The following is a 14,926-nucleotide window of genomic DNA, read 5'->3' as shown; positions in this document are numbered from 1 at the left end:
GGATGGATGGATGGATAAATGGGTGGATGATGGATGGATGAATGCGAGGATGGATGGATGGATAAATGGGTGGATGATGGATGGATGAATGCGAGGATGGATGGATGGATGAATGAATGGATGGATGATGGTAATCTTAATATTCCCATTACACCCTTGGTTCTGCAAACACATGTTCAGGTATATATTAGTTCTGTATTTGCTTTAAATACATCCGATGAGATCCAAGAGGCTTGGATGGAATTTTTAGGTAAAAATTCACTTAAGTGTTACGTGGTAGATCCATCGTACCTCCTTTGTGTGATTAATTTTCATCTGAATTTGACTTAAATTCAACATGGAAAGGCTTCATGGTGTGCAGTTTGTACCTCTGTACTGCATTGTATTATAAAGGTCTTGGGTTCGATACCACCCTAGGATCTTTCTGCATGGAGTTTGAATCTTCTCCCTGTTAATTGTGGGTATTTTGGCCTCCTCCCATAGTCCAAAAATATGATTGTTAGGGTTATTCGTGTCTCTGAACTAGCCTTAAGGGAGTATGGGTGTTCTCACTGCTTTTTCTCAGCACAGTGTCTGAGCAGATCTCTCTCCTTGCAACATGTCTAAGATCAATTGTCTGATTGGTCAGGATTGGGATAGGCATTGCTAGATAGGAGAAGTAGCGAGGATTTGTCCCCTTTTTTTAGGTAAGACCTACAAATCAGTAAACAAACTGTGTTTCCTGATTTATAGACCAGATAATGAGGCTGTAAAAAGAATTTCCAAGGTAACGATTTGTACTTCAACACAAAATTCAGATCTTTATAAGAAATGCAGAAAAAATCTATAAGTTTGAAGCTGCAAAACCTATAGAAAGTTCAAATGAAAAATATGCAGGGTTCCTTCTTTTAAATCCGTTTAATCTTCTATAGAAAATCCTTTGAGCCTGATCTTCTTTTATCAAATATCTACCTTCCTATTTTTAAAAATATTTTACCATAATTAGCCTCAAAAATGTGACTGAAAAAAGGAATACAAATCCAAAAGACAAAAACTATGAAAAGCTAATATTTCACCCCAAAATACTATAATAAAGTCTGTCTTCTTGGAAGGAAAATACAAAGCGAGCCATTTACTGCAAAATTAGGTTAAAGTCTGTAGCACTCGTTAAAAACACTTTTAAATAATTTAGGCAACAAAATCTGAAAATGAAACTAGATTTTCACTATGTCTCGTTGATCAACAGAAATATAATAAAAGCAAGGTAATACAAGATTCATAGCCTCGAATTGGTAAGGATTGATTAATTTCTACTTTCTGTTTTGGCCTCAGACTTTTCTACCAAATCCTTTGAATCAGTCCTGGAGATAACATCTATATTAACTGAAGGAGAAACAAGGCCAAACAGCCCAGAGATGTTATTCTAATAAGTCAAAGAGCCTCTTAACTAAACACACAGTGTTCAGCACCTAACTTACCCTGTATTTGACCCAGAACAAGAGACTTGAGGCTGCTGAGTTCTTCAGCGGAGCTGAGGTTAAAGTCTTCTCTGGCATTATCATCAATCTGAAAGATAAAAAGAATAATACTCAGTATTTATGCTGAAGAAACAGGCTGAAGATATTTCTTATCTGAAAGGAGGAAGGAAAAAAAATATATGCCTAAAACGCATTAGGAGATGCGGCAAATGTAAATCTGCTGCAAACGACTGCAGAGATAATTTTCCCCACGATCACCTCATGCCTCTTGCTTTTTAATGCAGACGAGTAAAGATAAAACAATTCAGGACGATATAAACGGATAAGATGAGGCTCATATTTCACTGGAACCTCACAAACGGCATGAATCAGGAGGCAGCACCGGGGCGAGACGAGGTCACCTTGTTATTTATCTCACTGTGTTTATAATTAAACATACACCCACATACACATACCCACTGACTGCTGGGTACTCCGTAGATGCATTTCCCCTCGTATATCATCCGAAGTTGTTAACAAGATCGGTGATTCAGTAAGTCCAGATATGATTAGGGTGCTTCATATTTCACCACATATGGCTGCCCTGTCAGAGCTTCTTCTTGGACACAAGCTGAAGTGACACAAAAGTGCTGAGTAGAAATTTAATACATGGATGAATAAAATGTTTCTTGGTACTCCCCTCGGATATTTGCATGAGTCTACAAGCCCTTGAAATGTGCACCTCATTGCCAAATGAAGACTGAGCAGGTTTAGTGTTAATCAGATTTACATCTCGTTTACATCAGCATGCCCTCCACCCAGCCGATGCGGCAGCTGCCGGTTCACAGCAACACACGCCAACATTTTACCCATAAATCTGCATGTTAAAAGGAGCACAAGCATGTGCATCTATGCAGACTCTGTAGGCAGATGAATCAATTCAACTGGACAAAACGTAACCATCCATAAAAAATCGCATAATTTGGATGTAAATGCAGGTCGGGGTATCTAATATAAGTCAGCCCACACTGCAGATATCAAATTAAATAGCTTGACGCTCCTAAGATTACATGTGAGGAGGAATCTTTGAAGATCTCTCATGGAATCAAGCCTTGGTTGCCAGAGATATGCTTAGAATCCTTGTCCTGTTTGTCGTTCCTGACACCGGATTGAATCCATCTCCCCCTCCTCAGGCTACAGGTTCCCAGACCCAGAGCGTCATAAAGCCAGTCTCATGCTCAAGTCTTCACCTTGTGTTCTTTTCTGCACAATGTTTTATTCTTCCTAAACCTCTTGGGCTCATTTAAATAGTGAAAGCAGTACTAAAGAAACTTCAGTTTTGGTCGATTTTGGCTCCCATCTGTGGACAAAAGCTGTGTTGTTTTACCTGAAGGAAGACAGCATTTCCCATGAGGAGCAGGTAAAGAACTACATTTCTGTTTCCACTGGCTGTGTGAAAGAAATATTTTACTTTGGTTTTATGTAGGTTGAAAAGTTACTTAGTGTTGGTTTAAAATTGAATTGGAGCCCTCATTTCAGACTGGCACCGGTGTATGGTTTGGAGTTCAGGCATGTGGTCCTTCAGGCTGTAGTGTGGGCCTTCTGGAGGAAACAGAAGCCTTATATGCTGCTGCTTCCCAGCATTGGTGAAGGTCTACAGCTTTTTTTTTATCCTCCTACCTCTTCAGGTGGAAAAAGCCACCAGTTGATCATATTTTCTTTTTTCCAGATAGTTTGATGATTGTCTTTTTAACATTTAACTTGTGAGTCATGCTTCAGATTGCAACTATAGGACTATTTAGGAGGTTTGCTCTGTTCATGCATCCATTATGTAGTTGGTGTTTTTCGTATAACTCCACAGAGTTAGCCTTTTTTCTAATGCGCTGAAACATGACTACCAGCAGTCCACGTATTTGAGATGAACTTGATGCTAAAACCTCAATAGGTTGCATTTGGTGCAACAGAGACAACACCTGGTTCCCTCATCAATAATCCTGCCTCAGAGGTTAAATCAATTAGAGACTTACAGTTACAGGGTAATAGACAAAACCGACAGTGTGGGGTCTTATCAGCCGTCCTCTATTAAGATGCCATCCTAAGTAGAAAGCCATATCGGCCATATCACTACGTCCTTTATATCAACACTAACACAAGTTTTACGGATGTTAACTTACAGGAGGGAAATGCATGTTTGATACTTTTACTTTGTTAGAGTAAAGGATGAACCTTTTGCTCTGTTGATGTGTCCACCAGAGCATGTGAGTGGGGTGGAGCGGAATAAATATCTGGAGCGCGGAGCGGTTTTCAATTCAAAGGCTGGAGAAAGGATTTGTCTATGCAGCTGTTCACTCCGACTTTATTTAAAGTCATGTTTGACTTAAAACCTAGGACCAATGTCTATGCTGTAATCTGGGCCTATAATCTGTTATAGTCTATGTTTCAGCTTTACCACGGAATCGCCGGGACGAGGACTGCATATTGTGTCATAAAAAGTGGAATAGAATATCATAAAAACATACACTAACTATACTTAAATAGAGTGGGTTTACATAAAGTGATCATTGTGGTAAGAGCCTGTTTTTGAAAATGGATCGCATAGATGCATTATACGCTATTATCTCATTTGTAGTGGGATGTGAAATTACCTTTTTAATGTAGTCTAGTAAAAAAAATTGATAATTAAATAGGAAACACGGGGCAACATGAATGGAGCGAGATGTTACATTGAGAGCTGGGGAAACAGTGCGATAATTTAACAGCCAGTTAAATAAGACAATACACAATACACAGTATCATTAACGCCGTGTGTCCCAGGGCCCTGGCATCATAACATAAAGGAAAAATGTCAGAAAATGCCTTCTCCTGAAAATTTGAGGAGAATTTTGCGGCGCTCAGCTAAATTTATATGCTTTGGTGTCCACCTATCAATTTTCTGCAGTAATGTTAAACCTTTTCAATAAAATGGATACAATTAAATTTGGGTTCTATGTCCATACTGTAGAAAGTACTTCTTTTATCTTTGCGTTTCTCCTTCCTGTCTCCTAAATCATCGGCAGTCACTGCAGATAAGGCCTGTATCCTTCTCAAGTCTCTCTGACTGCAGCTCTCATCCATGTGAGAAGACCCATTTTCTAACTTTTGTGACCAAAACAGTAAGTGTGGGACACAGTGCTTAAAAAAAAGTTAAATAAAGGAAATGTTTCGAGATAAACTAGACATTAGCTGATTTGACGGAGGCTGGTTCTGCAGTGAGCTACTCTGCTTTTAAAACAAAGTTGTTTCTCTCCACTGTCACCGTGTGCTTTTCCAGAAAGAGGGACTGTCACAAAGTCAGTAACTGGATAAAACCACCTGGTCTAATTAAGATGGATAACCCTTTACTGGTTTCTAAGAAACTGACTTTTGAATTTCATCTTACTCTTTGGACCAAATTGGTCTGTGTGTAATTTGGTCCCAATCTCACTGTATGAATAGACTGTATTGGACATTATGAATAATCAGATTGGAATTATCTAATCAGTTCATTTTAATAACTAAATCTGAGTTGTATTTTATGGTAAACTGTCTCTGCTCAAATAGACTAAGCAAAACCTCAGCTGATTTTATGCAGATGTCCCGATACAGCATTTTAATTTCTGATTTGATACGGTTATTGCAGCTTTGAATATTGACCAATACCAACATTGACCCAATACTATATTAGAACAAATCATACATTCTTTTTATTAGTTATTTTGTTGTGGAGAATGTTAGAAAAGGCTTGATAAAGTGATAATATTCAGAGAACAAAAAAAAAATAATAATGGTAACAACAGACCCATTTCATATTGATTAATAGGTTACACAAACCTTAAATATAAGTGTATGGAGCTAAATTAATGACTGCTTGCATTAACATTGAATGTAAGATTTGGCTTTGAAAATTTAAAAAACTGAAAATTCAAAATTCCCTCTAAAAGAATATAGAAGCAAAAGTGAATAATTTTAGCTGCAGAAGTTTTTCATTGACAGATGATGTCAGTGTCACTGCAGAGCTGTGATGTTAACACAAACTGGTACTAGTTTGGCAATTCTGAATTTTCAATGACTGACTTTTCAATATTTACTTTTTCAAAGTTTGAATTTTCAGTGTTTCATTTTTCAAAGCGAAATCTCACATTTGATGTCACAGATTCAGCACCATAGAAAGCAGAGGGGTTTTATCAGCACACTATTAGGTTTTAGAGGTTTTTACATGTAGGCTAGATATTTTTTTTGGCTGATATTGGACTGAAAGAACAAGAAAAACCTCCAAACAAAACCTTAGTCATTACTAAAGTGCTCAAGTCTCCATCTAAGACAGATATATGGGAGGTCATCTGTTCTTCTTCAGGTGGAATAAAAAAAAAACAAAAACAAGAAAGAGTTTAGGACCAGCCTATATTTAGGCATAGCTTCGCCAAAGTTATCAATAAAAACAAGACTAAGATTTGCTTTGATGTGTTTTGAAAAGATTTTGGAGCCCAAACAGAAGCAAACAGAAAAAAAAAGAGTAAAACCTACAGGGATTCAGGTGCTGCTCTGTGTGTGTAGCACCTTAATGAGATGGTTTTACCTGCAGAGACACGGAGTCGGCCGACCTCCTGATGCTAACAGTGTGCAGCAGCCCGTTTGCCACTCCCCTTATGCTGCTCCTCAGCACGTCTGCTTCTCTGTTGCTGCCCAGCTTGTATCTCAGCTCCAGCTCGTCTTCAAAAAACAAGACAAAATAATTAGCCAAGCAACTGATTTAAATGTCCAAAGTCAGAACATCTTTTAGAACTCAATGTTTTTTTTTCCCTCTGTGAGAAGAAAGCCTTGGTGTTCTATGTAATCTCTGCCAACAGGCTGGGATTATGTATTTAATCTGTTAAATACAGGTCTGTTTCTGTCCTCTAATTATTTCATTTGCTATATTGGGAGGATAATTCCCTCTCAATAACACAATGGATTTATTTCTCCTGATATTTAAATATATTACATTGGAGCTTTAACAAAAGAGTTAATAATTACTGAGAGTTTCAGCTATAATGTAATGCTTTTATCAGTACATTGCTCTACAACCTGTTACTGTTTGTTTAAACTCCAATAAATCCTTTAAACTCGTTGAAAATACAACCCGCCACTTGTTTATGAGTAATATTGGGAAATGATGAAGGCTTTTATCTGGTGTTGCTCCATTAATTTGAAATAAAAAGGCCTTCAGTAAAGCACTTGTGCTAAGCACAGGAGGTTTATCTGAAGTCTTGGTTATCTGAGGGCAAAACAAGGGAAAAAGCTCTTGGGGATCTAATTGGATGCTTTAATTTTAAGATGTCAGCACAAAATCTTAATGCCTCACTTCCTATCAGCTTCCTCTAAGTCATTAACAGCAGGGAAAAAACATTAACAGCCAAACAAGCTACAAAGTGTTATTTGTGTTTGATTCCTGAATAATAAAAGTCTGAAGTTCAACTTGCATGACTCTGAAACTCACATCAGAAGCAGAACCAGAACATATCATACAGTGAAAACAAGTATTCAATCATTTCCTTAAGCAGTGATGACATCTGCCTGCTAACAGCAGGGTGTTTTCTCATTCCTGCAGCATTCTGCTTCAATAAAAAGATCCTGAATTATGTGGACTGTAAGATTACCTTCTAAAACGTACAGGTCAGGTTCAGACTATTGTCAAAGAAATTAATGTACAATGAACACAAAGTATTACAGCTAATTCACCGCATAGAAATATTAACATTCATGGAGGAATAAATTACAAAGTACATAAATCAGCCTAACAGGTTACCTTCTAGATATTTCATAGAACTTACTTGAAGTTACTTTCTAGATATAAGATGTTAGTTTGAAGATTTTACACATAACTCTAAAAACGTCTCAGTTAAATTAAGGAACTTACTAAGAGCTTATATGTTAATTCTTATACATTCTAAACATTTCCAAAAGGTAATGGTTGCTTTCCAGAGCTTTCCAGGACTGGATTATTTGTAAGAATTTTCTGGTTTACTGTTTGAACCTTACAGGTCTTCCATACACTTATGAAAAAATTATATCGAAATATAATCATTTGATGAGGAGTAATATTTTCAGAATTATCTCTAATTAAACTAATATATTGCAAAATGGCTACACATTTATTATTATGTATTATTTGTTAAAAAACACATTTTCTTTTTGTTTTTATTTGATCTTCATACAGGACAGATAAAGTCAGATTGATCTGTTTCGGATCAAAAGATACCTTAATTGTGGATTTTTTTCCCCCCATTACTTTTGTATTGATTATGGATTTAATTCTTGTCTGTTATCAGTAGGAGGATTTCCTATTGGGACAAGTGAACCAGAGCTCATTATTTGTAGGACTTTATTCCAATGCAGCACATTAGCTGCTTTCAGAACCAATACAGAGGAACGCTTTTTACTGACCAAGTCAGGGCTTACATTTGGGTGGTGAAGAATAAAAAATACAAACTACATTAAAATCAGAAAAAAGAAACAACTTATTTAACTTTTTACAGTAAATGTTAAATTAAAACAACAGTATGCAACTTGTTGGAGAAGATTCTCAGTCATCCAGGTCATAGTCATTTCAAAAAAAGAAAGTTAAAAACAATCGACTGGACTTTGTCTGAGGGAAGGGATCAACTCAATTGCTGCGTTGTATGCTCTAAAAAGCTGAAACCTGAGTCTAACCCATCTGTTTAAGGTTGTTTTTTCTTTCTTAACATAGATGGCTTCCTTCATGTCCCTCTCAAACCCCCTATTTTCTTTGTCCAAAATGTGCACAAGTCCATAAAATGTAGATGTACGTTGTGTTCTGCAGCATCTCTTTTGGATTTCAAACAACAAAGGCCAGTGGATTGTTTTTAACTTTCTTTTTTTTGGAACATTATGCAACCATTTCCATGCAAAACATACCATATACTTAGTATACTATAACATAAGTAAGTGACATACTAGCTGCTCCAAGTAGAGTCTAAAATCACCTTCCCATCATACTGCAAGCTGCAGTCAGTCATCCTGTGCTGATTGAATGCAGTCATGCTGCTGCTTGTTCTTGCATCTTTCCATGGGTTAAGAATTTTGAAAAAGGACCTTCCTCTGTATAGATTTGGGTATTTTTTGCAGCTGTATGGCATTGCATTCCAGCATGCTTAGATGCTCTATTTTGAATAGTTCGTATTGCAAAGTCTGGATCAGTTGGTACGCTACGATTACAAATATTCTCATGTGATTTGAGTGACAGTGTTTTATTGAGTCGCAGAGGATGTGCAGACTGCACCACCCAAAAAAGGCACAGAAATGAGTGAAGAGTTTTGCCCGACTTTAATGAAATAAAGAATTCTGGCATATCCATCTGGGGACCTTTGCACTTGCTGGATTAGCCAAGTTAGGGCACAGTTCTGACAGCAGGAGATAGTGCCCCCAGGAGAGCCCATCAGGTGTTACACAGGTAAAGGGTAGCATATATAGCTGTTCGAGCTGACATAAAAAAAAAAAAGATGGTTGCTGAGTATAAAGTGTAAGAAATTGCTGGCCCCAAAAGATTAAAAGAATTTATACTGTATTTTATTAAATGTAATAATACTTCAGGAACATGGGGGTTGAATTTTACACTTCTTGAATTATTAATAGTCTTCTTTCTAAAATTCATAAAAAAAAAAACAAGCACAGCAAAAAATGGAAATCTAAATAAGTCATTTATTTTCTTAAAATATGTGCACCTTTTCTTGAATTGAGGAGGTTAGACACTTTTCCAATGGAACAAGACAATTTATACTTAAGGTAACAAAAAAAAACAATTGCATTGTCTAATTTCAAGTGTATATTATCTAATTATCTTATTTAAAGAATAAAAATGCTCATTCCATTGGAAAATCACCTTATCTTCCCACTCCAATTAAAGGTAAATACACTTATTTAAGACATTTTTTCTTATTTCTAGATAATTTTTGCTGTGTTTATATTAGTTACTAGAACTTAACCAAATATGCTGGTTAAGTAATGATACATTTAAAGATCTTACAGTGTAACCAAGTCTAAAAATTACAGAAGTCCTTTTGAAGTTTAAAGTTACTACCAGCTACAGGTTAACCATATAAATCTCGGGTGTAACTCTACAGACTCTTCCTTCCACCTACAGGTCACTTACACAACTCACTGCAAAAATTATCTAGAAATAAGTAAAAAAAATTCTTAAATCAAGTGTATTTACCCTTAATTTTAGTAGGTTAATGGGAGGATTTGCCAATGGAATGAGTATTTTTTACTCTTAAATTAAGATATTTAGATAAAATGCACTTGGAATATGACAATGCAATAATTGTTATTATTTTAAATGTAAATTGTCTTGTTCCATTTTGATTTTCTTGGGTGACTTAGGCCCCGTCCACACGAAGTCAAACCCTGGCCTAAATGCACACATTTTTCACCAAACCAGCCTCTCATCCATACGAAGCCGGCATTTCGGGGGTCTCTAAACAATCTTTTTTTTTTAAGCCTTCAGAGTGGGAAGATTTTTAAACGCAGTTTTCGTGTTTCCATCTTTAAGCTCTAACCGCTTTTTTTTTCTTACATGCATGCGTCATAGCGTCGCCTCTAAACACGCATGCGCGACACAGTATCACAACAACAATGGCGCCGTACTGTGTTGAATGGTTGCTGCTCATGCTACTCACCCTGCTGTCGGGCTTACAACAGAATCTTCTTCTTCTGGAATATCTCCAGGAAGAACAGAGCAATGTAGACGACATAGTTCATCGCCTCAATTTGACTGAACCACGAAAATGGACCCGCAGGGCAACCATGTATAAATATTAGTGCGCATGCCCAACATTTCGTTGCCTGTTTTCGCCTATTTTTGCTTTGGCACCACAGCGCCACTTACAGGCCTGGCATACATTTTGCAGCGTTTTCATGCATTCGTGTGGTCGATCACATTTATTTTACGTCTCCGTCTTTAAGACAAACGTTCTGGAAAATATTAGCGTTTCGTGTTCGTTTTGACTTTGTGTGGACGGGGCCTTAAAGTCACTTACCGATTATTCATCATGTTTATAAGTTGCCTTTCACCAAATATTTTTTTTCATGTTTTTTATACTCCTGAAAAGAAACTTACCTCAAACATTCCGGATTTTGTTATTTTGATATTTATTTAATGGTCATAAATATGCTCAAAAATACTTACTTAATTGGTAAATGCCAAATATTTAGAAAACAGAGATCTTATTGTTGATGCAACAATTTAGTATCATATTACTTCTTTTGCATGTTTATTATTTTACGTTCATCGTTGCACTTGTGTTAATATGACAGATACATAAAGGCATGAATATAATCGTATATCATAGCTGAGAAGAAAGTAAAAGAGTTTAAGGAACTTGCATCCTGCTTACCATGGCTGTTGATGAGCAGAGCTAAATACTCTGTGAAGGTGGAGCTGATGAGAAGCAGCAGAGCTGGACTCTGCGTCGTTCTGAAGCTCAGTGAGACATTTTCTCCCCTGAGGATGGAGTCAGGGTGGAAGGATGAAGGCGAATAACTGCTGTTTCTGCTCAGCTCTTTGGGGTCTTTGATTGTGTAGCTGACAGACGTTGTAGGTTTAAAGTCGGCTGACACCTCTGGAAGACATAAGAGATCCCTTTAAAAGAATGTGTCTGATTTTCTGCAATGCAAACAATGTTAGATGCAGAAGCATCACAGAAAACAGGTGCTTTTTTAGAACAGGGATGATCTCCAACAGCTAGCTTTTATTATTTTGAAAAAATTAAACGTTTAATGCTTTACTATAACTGGGAAGTATAAGCTTCAGGGATGTGGGAGTCGAGTTGTTTTCATCATTCGTTTGATTCCCATCAGAATTTTATTGGAATATTTTTTATTTCTCATAGATTTTATTCTGAGTTTATCTCTATAATAAAAGGACAAAGTTAATTTTCCAAAGTCTTCAGAAGTGACATTTCCAAACAGTACTTAGGTTACTAATTTCTACCTGTAAATGGTTAACTGGGGTATTGCTGACATTTTCAGAACAGGTTTAATAACATTAGTGTCGCTGACTTATTGTTCAGTGATGTTATTAAGCCTCTAATTTACAGTTTTGTCCAGGCAGTAATTAAACGTAAATTAAGTGAAAAGGTCATGTTGTTTACTAGATTTTTAAACCTCTCTCCAGTCTGCGAAGGATGACTTTTTCTTCAGATTTTCTTACATGATGCTTTCATAAGTTTGGAAAATACAGTATATCTAGAGATGAAAGCATTTCCATCAGCTATGTTATAAGGAAAGAAATTTCAAGTTTGTAATTTAATATCCCTCTGTCTTTAATCTGCCCTAAACTGTCCATCAGTTGTAGATTGGAATAAGTCTCAAAATGTAAGTTAAGCCCAAAATATCTTTTAAAATGTGTTTAAAGAAAGCAGTGATGTGAGTAATGGTGTCACAGAATAACAGCATCTTTAACATTGCTATCTATCAATAACAGGGTCATATAAAAACTTTCCTCCTTTCAGTCAGTGCCTTAGTTAATTGAAATATAATTCTATATCAAGTACAGCCCAATCTGCTGCAGGAGAGGAATACTTTTGATTTCTCGTGCAGAAATTATGGGATAAAGGCAAACATGGAGTTTACGATGCATCGCACACACAGAGACCAATAACAGTAGAACCTTACAGCTGGTTGACTTAGTTTGGAAATACATTGTAGTTTACTTCTTTAAACTTAAACTAAAATCACCTGAATGGTATAACTTTGTTAACATTTATTAACTTAAAGAAGAATGAAAGTATAGTCTATATCAGTGGCGACTGGCCAATAGAGGGCGCCACCCAACTTACCAAATTAACTTGATTAAGACATAGAAACACACAAAAAAATAAAATTATTTTGCAATATATTAATATATATTTTTTAGTTTTGCAAGATAAATGTTTAATATTTAATGATGAGTAAAGCTGTTTTGTTTGTCATCAGACTGGTGACTTATTTCCACCCTGGTGTGCAAAAATCTTTCACCAATGACTCGGTAAAAGTTGTCCTTGCCCAGTAGCTCCTCTTCAATGATAGGACCATCCTGGGGTGCAGCTCTCCTTTGCCTAGAGCTGAACGCAAATTTATTTTCACTCCACCTCCCCCCACATGACGTCACAGTCATCTGTTATAAATTGAGGTTGATTGACAGGTTTATATAATTATTTAGCAACAAGGCTTGGCTAACTGCATGTAGTGAGGCTAAAGCTTTATTCTGCTTTCCCTGCCTCCTTTTTCAAAGGTCAGGATCTGACCCAGCATGGATAAAGAGCACTGTTTTAAAGCACTTTTCAGAACATTTTAATGTTGTTTATCGTTGTTGGCAATCATATAAATATACTGGTGTGATACCTTATTGTACATTTAATAGTTTTTTGATATATTTTGAAGTTATAGACCCCCCTAGAAAAAAAACTACCAGCTGCCACTGGTCTACATGGTCTACTGACTGTAAATCTTTGTGTTACATTTCTTAAAAAGCATAATTTTTCACAAACAAAAATGGTCTAAACGTACACTGAATTAATTTAAACCATTTCATATTTCATAATTAATTCCACAGTTTTAGAGGTAGTTAAGTCTGATGTTCCCCCTGTATGCCGATTTGACTCAAGTCGCTTGCCGAGTCGCTTACCGTGGGTCAACATCATTCAGTGAGCCGTTCCCACTGGCACTAAAAGCTGATTTTACGTGGGTTTTTTTTGTCCAGTTGTATAAGATCCCATCACAGGGACATGGAAGTGCATTTATTAAGCTAGAATGTTACTTTTGTGATACTTTGTGCTGCTTTAATATCTAGTTAATGCATTGCTTCTTTTAATGTTTTAACAAACATGTCACACATTTCTTGATTCTAAAAACTTTGCAGTAATCAGGCCTTTCTCTGGCAAATGGTAAATTTCAATCAAACCTGCTGTAACTTACAAGTAATTTATGTTAACAAAGGTCTGGCTGGTTCAATGGCTTTTTGCCTTTGAGTTAACTTTGGATTAAGAAATGATGAAAGATTAATCTGCTCTAAATCTGCCTGTTGTATTTACTTTAGCTGATACAGGATATTAGATAAAGTTTGACAAAAAAATCAATAACTGAAGAAATCTGCAAATGAGGCAAATAAAACAGCAGGTAGTTTAATGCAGCTTATCAGTGCACTACATCTGCTTTTGTTGGAACATTATATGGTTGTTTAGTCGGGAAAAAACATTTTTGTAAATACAGGAGGTATGTTTTTAAAGACGATTTAGATGTTATTTCACCAGGAAATTGTGATTTCTTTGTAAAATATTATTCAGTGAGTATGTTAGTGTGACTCATAAAGAAAACCTGCAGTGTGCAGCAGGAGATGAGTGCAGCAGGAACAACGCATGTCAATACTTGGTGGGTGGTGGGTTAAGAGGGTCGTTCCAAAACACAGACAGCTCGACTCTCTCAACTTAAAGGACTTATGGATTGCCAGAATAAAAGTGCATTGTTAATCACTTTGTTCTCAGTGGCAGTAATGGCAGAAAAAAGAGTTTATTTAAAAAAAAAAAGTCAGACAGACCATAACACACCTTCTGAAACAGAGGTGAAGTAATGCAGAAACCTGTTCTCTGATTATTCAATACAAAAATCTGTCCATTATAAATTTGTATTTATTTCTGTCTTTTTATTATTAAATAAGAGCTAATTAAGAAAGATTTGAGAACTGATTTAAAGTGCATACACCATGCAAAATCAGCTTTTTGATTTTTTAACTGTCATAACTCTATTCCTCCATCAAAATCATGCACATAATGGAACCATAGACATACGGATCCAACACCACTTACTTTTCACTTATATATATATATATATATATATATATATATATATATATATATATATATACTGTATATATATTAGGGTTGTCACGATACTAAACTTTTCAACTCGATACCGATACTATGTAGAATATTCGATACTCGATGTCATTTTCGATACCACAAGCAAAGACTCCAAAATTCAACAGAAATGTTTTCATTATTAAACAAAATACAATAAATAGATAAATAAATACAATAAACAATATTTTGAGGTTGTATGCTGTGTACAATATTAAGAAAGCTTGATAAAAAAAACTTACAAAATTAAAATTAAGTGTTATCTTCCTTGGCTATGCTTTGCACACATAACAATGACGCTAGCCAAACCGGTTAAAAACCAAAAATAATTCTCAGCAGCTGCATCTGTTACAGAAAAAAGTCTGAAACCGAAAAGTGCACAGAATTATTCAATCACACAGTGTTCAGAAAGTGCATTTTCCTCTAATCTGCGCATAAGATGAATGACTGTTTAGGTGCCACTGGTGGTAGCACTGTATCGATACTTTTGAAAATGAGTGTTGTATTCGATACTTTTTTGAGTATCGATACTTTTGACAACCCTAATATATATATATATATATATATATATATATATATATT

The 14,926-nt window shown here is 35.9% G+C and overlaps 1 protein-coding gene across 1 annotated transcript in view; it reads right to left on the bottom strand.

Annotated features, from left to right (window-relative positions):
• Positions 1–14,926, bottom strand: part of LOC107092295 (contactin-associated protein-like 4) — a 199,202-nt gene that overhangs the window by 15,338 nt on the left and 168,938 nt on the right. Inside the window, exons 19-21 of the mRNA XM_015386681.1 lie at positions 10,847–11,071; positions 6,031–6,164; positions 1,458–1,545 (exon numbers count right to left, since the gene is read on the bottom strand). Of these exons, the coding sequence (XP_015242167.1) occupies positions 1,458–1,545; positions 6,031–6,164; positions 10,847–11,071 (447 nt within the window). The remainder of the gene's footprint in view (positions 1–1,457; positions 1,546–6,030; positions 6,165–10,846; positions 11,072–14,926) is intronic.

This window comes from Cyprinodon variegatus, unplaced genomic scaffold (genome assembly GCF_000732505.1).
Source record: "Cyprinodon variegatus isolate N-32 unplaced genomic scaffold, C_variegatus-1.0 Scaffold17, whole genome shotgun sequence".
Taxonomy (NCBI): Eukaryota; Metazoa; Chordata; class Actinopteri; order Cyprinodontiformes; family Cyprinodontidae; genus Cyprinodon; species Cyprinodon variegatus.
Note: the sequence above shows the minus strand (reverse complement) of the source record. Positions and strands in the feature narration are given on the sequence as shown.